The sequence below is a fragment of the Globicephala melas genome, chromosome 3 (assembly GCF_963455315.2).
Source record: "Globicephala melas chromosome 3, mGloMel1.2, whole genome shotgun sequence".
Taxonomy (NCBI): domain Eukaryota; kingdom Metazoa; phylum Chordata; class Mammalia; order Artiodactyla; family Delphinidae; genus Globicephala; species Globicephala melas.
In genome coordinates, this window is record NC_083316.1 from 161526328 (window position 1) to 161542795 (window position 16468).

The window sequence follows — 16468 nt, forward strand, 5'->3', positions numbered from 1 at the left end:
CTACCATGGCCCCGGGTTCAATCCCTGGTCTGGGAACTAAGATCTCACAAGCCGCAGGGCACGGCAAAAAACAAAACAAAACAAAAATACAGCTGTGTCACAGCCCTAGTGGACGGAGGAGTGAAGCAGGAGTGGCGGACAGAGTGGTAGGTGAGGTGGGGTGTGAATCGTGTAGACTCTGGTGAGAGGATTCAAACCAGCAAGTGGTCTTCCTGCAAGGCCTTGGGTCAAGGGTCAGCTAAGGTTTGCTGACCTTTCTGGGTCATAAATTCCACTGCCTTCAAAAAAAAAAAAAAAAACCCAGGCTCAGTTACACCTTGACCTGAGTCTTTTCTTGGTAGTGGCATTTTAATGGCTTTCCTTGGTGGTAGCAGCAGCAGCAAGAGAAGGGGGAGAGTTTGCCCTGCCCCTGGAGGACCCGGCTCAGGCTCTGGGGGAATCTTGCCTCCACCAGGTCTAGCTGTCCTCTTCCCATTGGACTGAGGCCAAGAAGGTGCGGATTTCCATGGGCTGTAGCGTGATGGTGGTGGAGAGCAGCCGGGAAGGAGAAGGATGGGGTGTGGGGCCTGTGGAGGTGGAGGGGAGAAGGAGTGAGGGACGTAGACTTCCTTTGCCTTAACACCTATATGCCACCCCACACCACCCCTGTGCTCCCTATCCTGAACGCAGACATACCACCTTAAATCCGTCCCCAGGGCCTCACTCACAGACCCTTCAACTGCTTCCCAGGGCCTAGATACCACCCCCAGATCCCCAAATCCCTCCCCAGTGCCTGGTCACCATCCTCACACCCACAAGCCCCACCCAAAGGACCGTCAAGCCAACGCCTGCCTCTGGAACTAGACACCGACGGAGATTCTCAAATCTTGTTCTTGGGACTGCATTCCATTCTCAAACCCTCAAGAACTACCACTAATTTGCTGGACCCACCTCAGTCCCTTAAACCCCTAACCTAGATCTGAACACCGACCGACTCAGGCCCTCGAGCTCTATACCTGGACCTGGTCAACATTCCCACACTTCCCACCCGGCCCCCAGCTCCAGGCAGGCCCCCACCCGTGTTTGGTGTCCACTGGAGCCTGGAGGCGTGGGCCCGGAGCTGGTTGGCCGCCAGCGTGGTCTCGCGCAGGTCGGTGATGGTGAAGGCGGAGAACAGGTCCTGCGGGCAGTGGATGGGCCGGGCTGTGTTGGGACAAAGCTGGGGTTTCCCCTCCCGCCTCTCTCCTGTCTCCTTCCCACCTCTGCCCTCCTCACCGTCAAGTCCAAGGTCACCGGCGAGCTCAGGTTGCTGCCCGAGTCCTCCCCTACGGCGAACTGGTGCTCTAAGCGCAGCAGCAGCGTCTCCGGTCCCCAGCGGGCTAATGTTAGTAGATGCACGGAAGGCGGCAGCTCTCGGCGTAGCCCCGAAAACTGCGGGAGAGTGGCGCGGGGCTGAGCCACGAGGGGCGGGACTGAGCCACGAGGGGCGGGACTGAATGGCGGTCAGGAGGCGGAGACCCGGCGTGGAGGGACTGGCCTTGGCCGCGGTGAGGGGGCGGGGCTTACCGGTGAGTGGCGGGGCTCACCCAGGACAGAGCCAATGAGGGAACGGGGCGGTGTCAGGTTGGGGGCACAAAGGATTTGGTCTGAGACTGAGTTAGGACGGGGAGGAAGAGTGGAGAGACCCGGCTAGAGGAGGGGAATAGACGAGAGGGCCGGGCCGAGGCTGCCGGGGTGACGGGGCTGAGCTAAGGGTACTGGACTAGCATACGTCCTCCCCAGGACGGGTAGGGGCAGGCGAGGTGGGTCCCAGTTAAGCCTAGGTAAATCCGCCCTCAACCCCGCCCCTCCCCCGCAGGCTTCCTTCGGGTCCTCTTTCTGCCGGCCCCACCGCCCCTCACCTGCGTGCGAGGGGCGACCTCGAGGCGGTAGGGGGCGCCGCCACCTCGGGCCAGCACCACCTGCGGGGCCAGGACCTCCTTCTCCGCCTGTAACCGGTGCCCGGCGGCCGCGGTCCGGGCCTTGTCCAGCAGCACGAGGTGGCGCCCTCGCACCCAAAGCCCCGACCCCTCCTCCAGCAACGGCTCCCCTACGCCGCGTGCATCGTCTCTCAGCAGCCTTCTGTGCACCTGCGGGGAGAGTGGCCAGGAGAGGGTGAGGGTCCTTCTAGCCAATTTCTGGGCCAGAAATTGGGCAAAAGCAAGTGGGAATTTCAAGAAAAATTGAAGATTGGGGTGGAACGGATGAGGACGAATGTCTGGTAGGAGGTCCCCAGTAGAAGTGGGGATCCGACCTAACAAGGTACTAGGACAGCGGGAGGTAAGGATCTAATGGGGGCGTGGATAGGGCAAATCAGGGCCTGGAGGGGAGGCTTGGGTAAGGGTTGGATAAAAGCACGGAGTAAATGTCTCACATAGGAATGGAGGGCTCCGCTTAGCGGGGACCACAAACGGAGGGGTGCACCTAGCAACAGAAACTGGCTTCAAGGTCCTGCAGGGGGCCAGGGAGGGAACTGGTAGGAGGACCCTGACTTAGATGGGGCTCGGACCACTCACCATGAGCTCTAAGGAGCCGTCACTCAGGCTACTGCCCCCCTGGGAGCGGTCAGTCAACACAGTCAGCTGCACGTTCCCATCCTGGGGGGCAAGGGGTGAGTGAGGGGCTGCACTGCCGGCCAGCCCTGGCCCCCAGGCAGGCCCCACAAGGATGGTGGAGACTGCTGAGAACAGTTGGGAGATGTTAAGAATGAGAGATAACCCCTGCTCTGTAAAGGGGTGTCAGGAAGATGTGGGGAGCAGGATGGGGGATGGGTACCGTGATGTAAATGCGACTGTTAACTGGATAGTAGTTTCCCGCCACTGGCTCAGTCTGGTTCAGCTTCCAGGTGAGTCGATAATCCCGCCTGGGGTGGGGTGGGATTTGATCAGGCCCGGGGTCTGGCTCCCCTTCCCCGCTCACCCACTCCTCACTCCCCCTTCACCCTCTCCCTCCCACACTCATTAGGATCAGCAGGTGCCCCCACTGGCCCTGGGCCCCAAAAGACCACAGACCACCCCTCAGTGCCCCCAATCACCCCACCTCCTCTCCAGGATCTCCCGGCCATTGCTGTCAGTGTAGAAGAGTCCGTCTGTCTCCAGCACAGTGTCAAAGCGACTGATGACCTCCTTCCCCCAGCCATCACTATACCCAATGGGATGGCAAGGTGGTGAGCTTCACTTTAACTCCACTCTGCCCTTCACTCAGCCCCCACTCCCAGCCTCCACCACTCACCCCACAGGTATTGGCCCCACCGTCCACTCCAGCTCCAGGTGCCGCTGTCCCGGGTACAGACGAACCACCTGGGAACACCAGGCTGAGAAGTTCTGGTGCACTTCCTGCACCAAGGCTGTCTGCAAGCACATGGGGGTGAAGGGCAGGTGTAAGCGTGCAGCTGAGCAGAGGTAAGCCCTGCAAATGTCCACCCCTGCTGTGAAGCTCATAAAGGCCTACATCAGGGTCAACCCCACTGATAGCTTGGGAGCCCCACCCACCTCCCCCACCTGCCTAGGTGTGATGCCCACACTTTGTACCGCAGTCATAGCCATGTAAATTTTGAGTTTGGCATACATGCTTGCTGCCCATCATTACCCTATCTCCCCTCCTTAGAACAGGATTCTAGCTTAGCACATGGCTACTGGGAATAGATTGTACTGTTTCGTCTTCCCTGAGGTTCTGAGTAGCTGCGTGACCATGTTTGGCTCAGTTAAAGTGGTGTGAACAATGTTCCTTGCCCCTTTCCCTCTTCCACTGGCTCAAATGCAAATGTGATGGCTGGAGCTTGAGCAGCCATCTTGGGCCATGAGGTGGAAGCTGAATGCTAAGGAGGGTAAAGCAATAAGATAGAAGACTAGGGCTTCCCTGGTGGCACAGTGGTTAAGAATCTGCCTGCCAATTCAGGGGACATGGGTTCGAGCCCTGGTCCAGGAAGATCCCACATGCCACAGAGCAACTAAGCCCGTGTGCCACAACTACTGAGCCTGTGTTCTAGAGCCTGCAAGCCACAACTACTGAGCCCGAGTGCCACAACTACTGAAGCCCGTGCGCCTAGAGTCCATGCTCCACAACAAGAGAAGCCGCCACAATGAGAAGCCTGTGCGCCGTAATGAAGAGTAGCCCCCGCTCTCCGCAACTAGAGAAAAAGCCCGCACGCAGCAATGAAGACCCAAAGCAGCCAAAAATTTTTAAAAATTAAAAAATAAAAAATGATAGAAGACTAGATGACTACTGAACCATCCCACCTGCCCGGACTTTCCGTTAGATGGAAAGAAACTTCCATCTTGTTTTAGGCATGGTTAATTTGGGTAACCCTGTTACAGGAAGCAAAACTATATCCTCATACAGTGACCCAGGTATGCAGGTGTTCACCTCAAGGAGAATCATGTCAAGTGTGAGGCTTTCCGTTACCTGCCCCATTCCCACCCTAAGAGGAAACGTCAACGAAAGGCCCCAGGAAACCCCACAAGCCTGAGCCCCTGTTCCCAGCCAGATGCACCCTCAAATATCCACCCTAAGTTAGAATCACCCAAGCCCTATCCAAGTGTGAACCTTTAAATGTCCACCCCAGATAAAATCCCCTCCTACCACAGATCCTTGGTGAAATCTGCAAGCAGTTACCCCTGGCTCTCCCTATCTGTTGGCCAAATGGGAGCATCCCACCCCCAATTTCAAAAGCTAAGTATAATCTTGACATTCACAACAGATGTGAATGCCTTTCTATGTGCTTCCATGGCGTGACTGTCACACAACCAGCCATGAATATCAACCCTGTGGGAGGATCCTCAAGTATTCCCCTCGGGTCTTAGCCTTCTTATTTGTTGGAGATGTAAATCCTCCCCTCACTGCACGCATGGCACACCACCCTCCACACACACACCCCTCACATGCCCCATCCCCAAGTGCCCACTCATCAGTCTTAACCCGTTACCTTCACAAGGTGGGTTTGAGCCCAGTGGCTCACAAGCAGTGGTTGCTGTCGGTTGGGTCTGAAGATGTAGGCACCTGAGACCTGGGAGCTTAGACCGTTGCCTGTACTGGCGTTGTACCTGGGGCCAGGGCAGGTGAGAGTCAGGCAAGGGACCCCAGCTCTGCTCACACCTGTTCCTTGACCTGGTGGTCCTCCCTCACCAGTAGAAGGCTTGGCGAACAGGCAGCCGGAGGTTCTGGTCCAGGTTCTCCAACTCCATCAAGAGCCCTGAGTCAGGGTCAAACCTAGCCCGGATGTACTGGGGAGAAATGGGTGGACAGACATTAATGACCACCGCTTCAGCCAACGACAGCTTCATCCTTCCTGGGGCTCAGGAGAAAACCCTGGAGTCACCCACCCTTCCCTCCTCTCTCTCTCTTACTCCTCACCTCTGACTCTTTTAGCAAATCTGAACAGCTCCACTTTCTACCTTACCCTCAATCTGACCACTTCTCACCACCTCAATGGCCTTCCTGGACTGCAGCCAACCCCTTCCTGATCTCCCACCTTCCATGCTCGCTCCCCAGTCTTTTCCCCCCATAACTGCCAAAAGGTGCCTGTAACACCAGAAGTGAGATCACAGCCCATCTGCTCGGGACCCAGGCTGCTTATGCAACTGACAGAGGAACCACAGTGCCAGGACCCACAAGATTTTTAGGGCCCATGGAAAGGTATAAATCTCAATTTCTTTTAGGTTCAGAAGAAAACCTGAATGAAATAATAATGAATGCATTATATTGAATTCTGCATGGTTAATATTCATGTTAATATCCATACTATCATGAAATATAATTAACATATTTTTATGGAAGGAGGGACCCACAAAGGCCAAAGTGCTAGGACCCACAAGAGTCTTAATGCAACCCTGTTTCTCCCGTGGTTCCTTCACAGTAAAAGCCAGAGTCCTCCCCTCAGCCTTCCCTTAAGGCTCGCATGATCTGACCTATCACCTCCACCCCAACACCCTGTTTCAGCCACACTGAGTGTTCTTTGAACACCCATCACCCGCCTACTTGAGGGCTTTTGTGTCTGCTGCTCCCTACCTGACTGGATCCTTCTTCCCTGAAAATGGCCACACGGCTCCCTCCCCCAAGTCTCTGACATGCCTCACTTAATTTGCAAAACCCTACCTCCATCAGCTCTGACATTTCTGTCAAGTGTCACCCATGATTACATTGGGTCCTCATAACAGCCCCAGGAGAGGACACTGAGGCTCAAAGGAAGACGGTCACTCACTTGAGGACACACAATGGGGGGCTGATGATGCTAGACCATGAACCTAAGACCCACTGACCCAGGGTCCATGTGGCTTACTGCCACATCTCAAATTTGTCACCCAGGAATGGAAGGGGATATGAATAGGGTCTCACCTCATTCTGGATGACCAAGACACGAGACCAGGGCTTCTGGGATCTGGGATGGTGGATGTGGGCCTGGGGGCTTTGGCCAGGCACCTGGGTTACTGAGTAGATGCTGAAGCCCAAGGCAGGCACTGAGGCTGAGAAAAGCAGCTCTTGACTGTCTGAGCTGGGAATCATCACCACCTTGGGTAAGGGAGGAAGGAAACCAAGTCAAGAAGCTGTTGAGTACACATATAAAGCCACACTACACATACAGGGAGGGGTCAAACTTGAGGAGGGGAAAGAGTTCCAGGATGGGGAGAGGAAATTTAGGAGTTGGGCAGAAGGGATGCGAGTGTCAGAAATGCTGAGTTAAAGATTGCAAAGAGGGAATTCCCTGGCAGTCTAGTGGTTAGGACTCTGTGCTTCCACTGCAGAGGGCACATGGGTTCGATCTGTGATTGGGGAACGAAGATCCTGCAAGCTGCATGGCCAAAACAAAAATGATTGCAAAGATTCATAAGGTGGGAAAAATCCACTAGGAGGGTGGAGCTACTGTGGGAAGTGGGAGAAGTGAGGGAGTAAATTCAGGAAGAGATCCTTGACACAGGGGAGGGAGGGAAAGACAGATTCTTGGGGGAGGAAGAGGTTAGTGGGAAGAGGCCTTCCAGGATGAGGGGAATATTCATAAACAGGAAGCTTTTTAACGGGGAGATATTTAAAAGGGGAAGAGGGCTTCCCTGGTGGCGCAGTGGTTAAGAATCTGCCTGCCTAATGCAGGGGACACGGGTTCAAGCCCTGGTCCGGGAAGATCCCACATGCTGCGGAGCAACTAAGCCTGTGCGCCACAACTACTGAGCCCGCGTGCCACAACTACTTTAGCCCACGCGCCTAGAGCCTGTGTTCCGCAACGAGAAACCACCGCAATGAGAAGCCCCCACACCACAACAAAGAATAGCCCCCGTTCTCAGCAACTAGAGAAAGCCCACGTGCAGCAACAAAGACCCAACGCAGCCAAAAATAAATAAATAAAATACATTTTTAAAAAGGGGGGGAAGATACTCATGAGATGGGGTAATGTTCCCAAGGGGGTGTGATATTAAGGGGTAGAGGGGGAAGATATTCAGAAGAAGAGACAGTAATGAGCAGAAGGTATCCATGGAGGGGGAGGTATCCAAGAGAGGGAGGTGTCCATGGAAGGAGAGATCCATGGAGGGAAATAAACCTGGGGGAAGTGTCCATGGGGCGAAGGGAGAAATGCTCATGGCGGGAGGTTTCCAAGGGGTTAGGTATTCATGGGTTGTGGTATTCAGGGAAAAATATTTGTCAAGTGGCCTTACATCGCTGGGCACAACTGTGCCACTGGGGTCCCTCACGAGAAAAACGTGTTTGCTGACAGGCAGCCGCACCATCCAATCCACCTTCCGCCCCAAGGGGTTATAAATGGTCACCTGGAACTGGGGTGGGAGGATCAGAGCAGGCATGGGTCACAATACGCCTTCTGCAAACCCACTCACCATGTGCAGCAACGTCCCTGGGTGATTCAAACCCCCAAGTGGTACACTGGTCTCCGTCCTGCCGCCACTTCACTGAGCCCCCAGTGATCTCGCCCCAGAGTGATTGGCAACCCGTTGAGGCCTCGAGAGCCCATCAGCCCCGCCTCCTTTCCGCGCTGCCGTCCCACCCACCACCCACGGGATGGTCCCCCGGCCCCGCCCCTCCCCGTCCAAGCCGCCTCACGCTCTCTGAGGTCTGGGTGAGCGGACAAACGCTGATGTTGAGCTTGCGACAGAACATGAAGTCCTCCTTGGAGCCACTGAGCCGCGCCAGCGCATTGCTCAAGAGAACCTGGGGAGGCGCGTAAAGAGGAAGGTATGTTCCGGCCACCAAGCGCGTCTCCTCCTCGCCGCCCCGCCCCCAGCCTCGCCCCTGCCTTCTCCGCCCCTCCCATCCCAGGGCCCGCCCCTCCTTCCACAAGCCCCGCCCCACGAGCCCTTCCAGACACCACTCCGCTGTTTTCGACCACGCCCCGTGCTGGCCCCGCCCCTTCTGCTCCAGGGCCTGCCCCTTCCTGTCTCCGCCTCTCCCAGGCTCCGCCCTCGCACCTCGCAGGGCCCCCAGCCTTCTGCAAGTTGGCGAGCGTAGTCATTGGCCACGTGCTGGCGGGAGGTGCCGCTGACCGCATCGTGGTGCTGGAGGACGGCCATCGCCTCATCTGCAGGCAGACGGTGAGCCGGGTGGGGTCTCCGCAGGACTCTTGGCCCCCGACCCCAAGGAGACGTGAAAAGTCATGTGCTGGCAGGCTGGGTTCTTAGGGGCTTTAAGAAGGGACTCGAAAAAAAAAAAAAAGAAGGGACTCGAGGGGGCAGTGGAGGTCTGGAGTCCAGCTTCAGCCTCGCCCCCGTCCCCTCACCCGCTGGACACCTACTGAGGGGTGCACTGTCTCCGGAACCATAGGGTCCCACGTTGGCTGCCGGACCCGCCAGCGCCTCCAGCTGGTTGCACACCTGTAGAGCAGGGGGTATGTTGGGGCACCAGGTCTGTCAGGACCCCTGAGCCACCCCCTTGAGCCTGGCGCCCACCTACCTGCAGGAAGTTGTAGCTGAGGCGCTCATAGCGTTTGAGGGCAGGCCGGCTGGAAAAGTAACCGGTCCAGAACATGTGGGGGCCGTCGGCGTAAGGGAAGAAGTCATCCTCTTTCAGCGACCTGCAACGGCAGCAGCATTGAGGGCAGGGTCATGACCCACAGGGCATGCCACCCATCCCCAGGCTCCCCAGTCCCCCCAAATACCAGGTGAGGTTGGCCTTGTTCAGCTGCCAGAGATAACAGGCTGGAGTGGAGTAGAGAACATTGACGCGGCTCCCGTTGGCCTGTTGCTGCGGGGAGGTGTCTGTGTGAGCTCAGGAGCCCGGGGAGGGGGGGACCCACAAGTGTGCACAAACTTACACACACACGTGCACACATTCATGCATCCAGTCGGTTCAGATTCTCTTTCTTAATACACAGTTTGAGTGCAAACCAATGGCCAAGTGTGAAAATGAATGTTGGCCGAAGCTAAATATTACCAGCCTGGAAAGAATTTCAGGGATGCAAGAATAAACCTAAGATTTTACTAAACTTTAAATAATTCCAATTTTATTATTTAAAACTTTCATGGAAAAACTAAATATGACATTATAGGACAGGAATAATAACTCCTCAGCACTGTAAGGTTATTGCCAGATGACACAACTGTTATAATGAATGGAGGCTCACTTTCAACTGAGGGAGGTGGAGGAACAAGAAGGTGACCTCCGTGAGTTAAAGGATGTTTGTTCTGCTCGAGTTGTGTCCCCAGTGCCTCGTACACAGTAGGTGCTCAATAAACACTTGAATGACCTAGAGAATATTATACTTAGTGAAGTCAGAGAAAGACAGATACTATATGATATTACTTATATGTGGAATCTGAAAAATAATACAAATGAATCTATGTACAAAACAGAAACAGACTCACGGACATAGAGAACAAACTTATGGTTACCTAAGGGGAAAGGGAGGGGAGGAGAGATAAATTAGGAGTATAGGATTGACAGATATAATCTACTATACATAAAGTACATAAGCAATAAGGATTTACTGTATAACACAGGGAATTATATTCGACATCTTATAATAACCTATAATAGAAAATAACCTGAAAAATTATATATAACTGAATCACTTTGCTGTACACCTGAAACTAATACAATATTTGTAATACAATAAATATTGTAAATCAACTATAATTTAAAAAATAAACAAAACAAACACTTGAGTGAATGAAGAGAAGTGCATAGGACTACATGCCTTTATGTGCAAACACACATTTACACCCCTGAACACACACTCACGTACAGATTTACATACACACACACTGTGTTCACTGAGCAAACAATCACTTGATTCTGCAGCATGCTCAGGACTGTGGACACAACTTACAACCAAAGGCTAACCCTGCTCTCACGGTATTCACAGCCAAGTGCAGAGGAGAGAAACTGAACAGATAGTCAGTTGGTTACAGTCAGCCTAGATGTATCATCACAGGTATTTGTGGGGACTCCTGTGAGCACAGAGGAAAGAGCAAGAGCTCGGCTGGGGCCTGGTGAAGGCTTCCTAGAGAAGCAATACCAGTTGCAACTGGTGTCTTAAGCAGCAGCAGATTTTCAGCCCCAAATAATAATAAACAACCGTAATACTTATTATTCACCTGGCACTGGTCTACTGGTCTATGCAAATGAACTCATTAAACTTTCATCAATAGCCCTGTCAGCTGGGAACCACCATTATGCCCATTTCCTAGATAAGAAAATTGAGGCACTGACTGCTTAAGAACATTCCTCAAGGTCACAGAGCCAGTAAGTGGCAAAACCAGGATTTGAATCAAGTAAAATGGAGTGTGTGAAGGAGCAGGCAGGAAAAAAACCAGAAGAGTGTGATCTTCTGGCAGCCCAGGAACATGGTATTTGCAGGAGGAAGTAGTCAAGGTGTTGAAGCCTCCTCAGGGACCAGGGGCTTGGGGAGGATTGGGAAATGTCTTCTGGAAGGCCCTTGATTATGTTACTGAGAGCTGTTTTTGGTGAAACAGCAATGTAGGGAGTGCGTGGAAGGTGAGGACATTAAAGACTGTGCCAGGGCTTCCCTGGTGGCACAGTGGTTAAGAATCTGCCTGCCAATGCAGGGGACACAGGTTCGATCCCTGGTCCGGGAAGATCCCACATGCCGCGGAGTAGCTAAGCCCGTGCGCCACAACTACTGAGCCTGAGCTCTAGAGCCTGCAAGCCACAACTACTGAGCCCATGTGCCACAACTACTGAAGCCTGCGCGCCTAGAGCCCATGCTCCGCAGCAAGAGAAGCCACGACAATGAGAAGCCCGCGCACCGAAACGAGTAGCCCCCACTCGCCGCAACTAGAGAAAGTCCGCGCATGGCAACGAAGACGCAACATAGCCAAAAATAAATTAATAAATAAATAATTTAAAAAAAAATAAAAATAAAAAAGACTGTGCCAGTAGGCAACTCTGGGGATGAAATGATGGGGGAGGGGAGACGAGGTTCTGTGCTGATGGGAGAGTGAATGCCTGCCCACACAGCCACAGACCATTTACAGAGGCCACATCAATACATCCACGGTAGACAGAATAATGGCCACCAAAAGATGTCCATGTCCTAATCCCCAGAACCTGTGACTATGTTAGGTTACATGGCAAAAGGGAATTAAGCCTGCAGAATTAAGGCTGTTAATCAGCTGACCTTAAACTAGAGAGATTATCCTGGATTATCTAGTGTGTCCAATGTAATCACAAGGGTCTCTAAAAGTTGAAGAGGGAGGAGAAAGAAGTGAGAGTGAGAAAAAGAGATGTAACACCAGAGGCAGGCTCAGAGAGCTGCTGTGTTGCTGGCTTTGAAGATGGAGGAGGGGGCCATGAGCCAAGGAAAGTGGGTAGCCTCTAGAAGCTGGACAAGGCAAGGAGACTTTCCCCTAGAACTTTCAGAAGGAATGCAGCCCTGCTGACATCTTGATTTTAGCCCAGTGAGACCCATGTCAGACTTGTGACCTACAGAACTGTAAGATAACATGATTTCTGTTGTTTTAAGCCACTAAGTTTGTGGTAATTTGTTAAAGCAGCCATAGAAAACTAAGATAGCACCCATAGATAATGTACGTGACCCAAGGCCCAGGGATACAAGCACAGGTGCCCACGGGGTAGGCACACTCACCTGGGCGTTGACCAGCTGGATGAGCTTGTCAAGGTTCTTGAACCACATGTTGGCATTCTCATACTGGAAGTCTGAGCCCATGGTCATCACAGTGTGGTTGGTGCGGTAGTGCTGGCCCTGTAGGTGGGATGGGGGGGTGTCCTCAGGCCAGGGTCTCCTGGGCCACCCCTGTGGACAGCTGTGTCTCGATATATACGTGGTCAAGAATGTGGGTGCACAGAGGCATGGGGGGGCAGGGGTGGAAGTGTGTCACGTGAGAGCAGAGGGACATAACAGAAAAATAGCCACAAGCTGTTGGGTAATTCTCTTGGGCTCACCACCCAGACATGGGTACTGAGGCACCATGCCATGCTGTCTCATGATCATGGTGGAGGTGTGCAGTGGTGAAGGGGTCCACATTTCTAGTCAGGAACACACACAAATTCAGGAGGAGGGCATAGTGATGGTGAAAGGAACACTACCTTCCTCCGAGGATGGTGAGGAGGTGCTAGGGATTGCCTGGGCCGGTGGAAGGGCCCCGTGCATGTACACCAGAGGCACAGGTTCTGGGTACCAGGTTACCTGGGCAGTGGCCAACTGCAGGAAGTAATGGACCAGGTCCTTGGCGTTGTACTCAGGGCTGAGTGGGTCCTCCACAAAGGGCCTGTCGGCACACAGCGTGTCCCAGCACAGACCATCCGGTGGGTTGTAAATGTTGGGGAGCACACCTGTGGGCCGCACCAGGCTCAGGGGTGGCCCCACCCCCTAGACCTGCCAGGCCCCACAGGGGACGAACTTCAGAATTTGCAGGGCCCAGTGCAAAGTGCAAATGCCGGGCCCTTGTTCCTAAATTATTAAGAATTTCAAGACAATGACAGCTGGCTATAAAACCAAGCCCAGGGCCCTTCTGAGCGTGGGGGCAGCCCTCTCCCCACTCCACCCCCTTACTGGTGAAGAGGTCCGCGGCGGGGGGCTTCAGGCTGGCGCTGGCCCGCCACACCTGCTCCATTTCCATCTTCTCCTTCCGCGCGCTCTTGTCTTGATAATCCAGGCGTCCGAAGAAGAAGCCGTCAAAACCCATCTGGAGGTGGGGCAGGATGAAGAGTGGGATGGGAGAGCAGGACAGGGCAGGATAAATAAGGGCCTAGCCCTCGCCTCACCAACCGCCACCCCTTCAGAGCACGGATAGAAAAACCAGGTCTAAAACCAGGGAGGCCCTCCAGTTCATTTTGAACTTGGGGAGGGTCGGAAGTCCTGCGGGGAGCGCCGGGAGGGAGCTGGTCCAACGCTAGAACCCACCTCCACCTTCCGCAGCCTAAGCACGGGAAGGAGGCGGGGTCATGGCACAGGTAATGAAGCCGGCTGCAAAACAGCAGGCCATCGCCTGCCATCCCACTTGGGGAGGAGCCAGGATCAGAGCAGACGGGGTGGGGTCGGGGAGGGGGGGGAGGAGCCAGCTGGACGTGAGCGTGCGGTGGCGGGGGGGGGGGGGGGGGCGGTCAGCCTAGGCTGGGGCAGAGAAGGGTCAAGGCCAGAGCAGAAAAGGAATGGGATTCACAGGTCACCCAAGAGGCAGGGTCTCAAGGGGCCAGAGGGCCAGGGGCAGGGCCTGGTCTGAGTGAACTTTCAGGGAAGGGAGGGGCTTGAGTGACCGGGGGAGGAGTCAGAGGGAATGAAGGGGCTGGCCCAAGAGGCCAGGAAAAGACCTGCGCGAACAGCGAGGCCTGCTCCCTAGAGTGGCCGAAGGGGTCGATGTGCCAGGCCACACGGGGGCGCCCGTCGCTGCCAAACGTGTCCTCCAGGAAGCGCAGCCCGAGTGTCATCTGGTCGATGATGGCTCCATAGTGGGTGGCCGCCTCATCGTTCATCACCCAGCCACCATTGGCAAACTCTAGGCGTCCTGTGCCGGGAGGGGCAAAGTCCAAGTCAGCTGTCAGGGCCAGGAGTGGGGCCGGGGTTGGTGATGCCGGGGACGAGAAGACCTGCCTGCATGCCCAGGCCTGAGAGGCGAAGAGGGGTCACTCCCAGGCCAGTGTAGAGAGATACTGAACAGAAGCCCTCCTGGCATGGCAGGCTTTCCAGAGGATTCACTGGAGGTGGGGCCTTAGAGGACGCACAGGAGTTCTCCAAATACAGAGAAATTCCAGGCAGGTGCAGCCACATACAGGCAGCACTTGGTATGATAAAAATCTCAGAAGCCAGAGTAGTGGAAACAGAAGCTGGGCTGGGTTTCCTCTTTTCACTTCCTTAGGGCAGCCTCACCCTGTCGCACCAGGTCCCGCACGATTTCCTGCGTTGCATTTGTCTGCTGTCGCCACCAACGGGAGAAGAAAGCGATTTCCACATAGATGAAGCGGCGGGTGGGCTCCGCCAGCAGGGAAGAGATGACCGAGTCTAGGATGTACTGCACGCCCGCGTGCTGGACATCATTCTTGACTATGGGAATAGGGGTCAGGCAGTCAGGGACCAGCAAGCCAAGGGGCATAATCCTAGACACAGAAGCCCAAGCTGGGTATTGCCCCCACCCTAATGTCCAGGGCTGAAAAAGAATTCGAGGGGCTCCGAGGGGCCATGGGAGTCCTAGGGGTCAGTCCCCACCCTCTACTCACTGCCGTAGAAGTACTGGTCCACCGTCTTGAGCCAGCCCACGTCATCATGTGTGTGGGCCACCAGGTGCACATTCAGCATGTCCGGCTCCACCTTGGGGCATGTCTGCACAGGGACCCCAAACACAAACACACATACCCTGTCAGTAACCCCAAGGTTAAGAGGCAGGCTGCAGTGGGGCGTTGGGGAGGGCATAAGGTGAGCCTTGATTTAGAGGCAAGTGGCTCAGGTGGGGCCAGCCCCTCCCAGGGAGGACACACATAGTTGTGTCACAGATGCAACTCCCACCTGACACAACTTCTCAGAGCACCTCTCATTCACACCCTGTAGAAATAATAGTAGTAGCTAATGTTTATTAAGCATTTGCAAATACCAAGCAGTCAGCCTGCGGGGTGGGGGCGACATTATCTCCAGTTTTCAGATGAGGACACTGAGGATCAGAGAGGTGAAGTGACTAGGCCAAGATCACGCAGCCAGGAAGTGGAGGAGCCAAGCTAGAACTTCAGGCAGCTGACTCCCAGCTCTCCACCAGTCCTCGCCACACATACAGCTGCTGGCCCGCTCACATCCAGCCACACAGGTAAATGCGTGCAAAGTCCAGAAGCAAGGGAAGCAGCCACAGACAGCCCCATTCTCAGACACGCACAGCCAGACTTCTCAATGACACAAAGCATGCACTCAGACCACACTGTCATATTAGCAACCATTCACTAGGCGCCCACAAAACAGACCCACCCACACCTCCGGACCCTACTGGAGGCTTCACTCTGGCTCTTGTACATTTCCGCTCGCTGGCCGCGCTCACCTGGTATCCCGCGGCCCAAGCGCTGGGCGTCGCCAGCAACAACAAAAAGAGAAAGGAGAGAGGCGGGAGCGGTGGCCACAGCGACCAGGAGCTCGTCCGGGACGCCGCCGCGCCCCGGCCGCCGCCAGCGCGGACCCCTGAAGACCGCGCATCAGCGGCCATGGCTCTAACACCGCCGCCGCCGCCGCCGCCTCCGCCTCCGCCTCCGCCTCCCGGGGGTTCCCGGGCCTGCCTGGGGCCGGGTAAACGCCCCGCCTCCAGAACCCGGCTTGGCCAATGGGCACCGGAGGGGTGGGGCTAGGGAGTGGCCGGCGCGTCACGAGACCAAGGCGGTAGTTCTGGGTACCGCTGGGGACAATGCGGGCGCTAGGAGCGCAAGGAGGCGCTGAGCGCGTCCCACTCTCGGGGTGCTGGTTCGGCCAGACGAGCCTTTAGCCTCTCGTGGCCTCTGTGTGGCCTCCATGTGGACTTCGAGTGCCCTTTTGTTCCCCCTGGGCGCAGAGGTCTCAGATTTTCCTACGGATGCTGTGTTTGCCTTGGAGGTAGAGTATATGCCTAGGATCCTAGGGTATTCCGTTGACTTTCTGGGCTAGGGTCCGCGAGGGACCTAGCTTGGCTAGGAACAGAGGTTAATGGGAGCTCTGTTCTGTCCTATGCATGGAGATGTAAAGTAACCGCCGTTACGGTGCTGGGGAGGGGAGGCATCCAGCCTTGTTCGAGAGATACCGGTGTCCTCTGATGAGGAGTGAGAACATGGCAGGTGGGGGAGAACTCAGTCTTTCATGCCTTCCCCCAGTCCCTACCAGTCCATCCGATTTGCTGACAGTACCCCCATTCCCCTGATAAGAAAACCAAAGCACAGATTCCTTAGATCAGCAGGGCTGTCTGCTGAGTTGCCAGAGGGCAGGGATCACTGTTCAGTCTCTGGCAGCTGACTTAAGGCTCGAGTCTTGTGAAATAAGCAAGTGAACTAACCAAAAGGCTCCAGACTGGGGACCCCACCCCCAGCCTGACTT

At 55.0% G+C, this 16468-nt stretch overlaps 1 protein-coding gene and 1 long non-coding RNA gene across 3 annotated transcripts; one reads left to right on the forward strand and one right to left on the reverse strand.

Annotated features, from left to right (window-relative positions):
* Positions 1-227: 227 nt before the first annotated feature.
* MAN2B1 (mannosidase alpha class 2B member 1) lies at positions 228-15650 on the reverse strand. 2 transcript variants are annotated; one of them, XM_030879928.2, is made up of 24 exons: positions 15453-15650; positions 14650-14752; positions 14303-14476; positions 13747-13940; positions 12989-13121; positions 12623-12768; positions 12062-12178; positions 9113-9198; positions 8908-9028; positions 8750-8828; positions 8427-8536; positions 8062-8169; positions 7662-7778; positions 6352-6525; positions 5143-5240; positions 4943-5060; positions 3250-3368; positions 3058-3159; positions 2794-2881; positions 2535-2615; positions 1881-2108; positions 1255-1410; positions 1057-1159; positions 328-566 (listed from the first exon to the last, which is right to left on the reverse strand). In XM_030879928.2, the coding sequence occupies exons 1-24, from the start codon at positions 15612-15614 to the stop codon at positions 457-459; spliced, it is 3027 nt and encodes a 1008-aa protein (XP_030735788.1). In that variant the 5' UTR covers positions 15615-15650; the 3' UTR covers positions 328-456. The 2 variants fall into 2 exon arrangements, with proteins under 2 accessions (XP_060152949.1, XP_030735788.1); XM_060296966.1 differs by lacking the exon at positions 1057-1159 and having other exon boundaries at positions 228-566.
* LOC115865307 (uncharacterized) lies at positions 1616-4224 on the forward strand. Its single transcript, XR_011377354.1, has 5 exons — positions 1616-1733; positions 1838-2133; positions 3069-3184; positions 3282-3419; positions 3916-4224. It is a non-coding gene; the product is annotated as an uncharacterized lncRNA (long non-coding RNA).
* Positions 15651-16468: the final 818 nt, after the last annotated feature.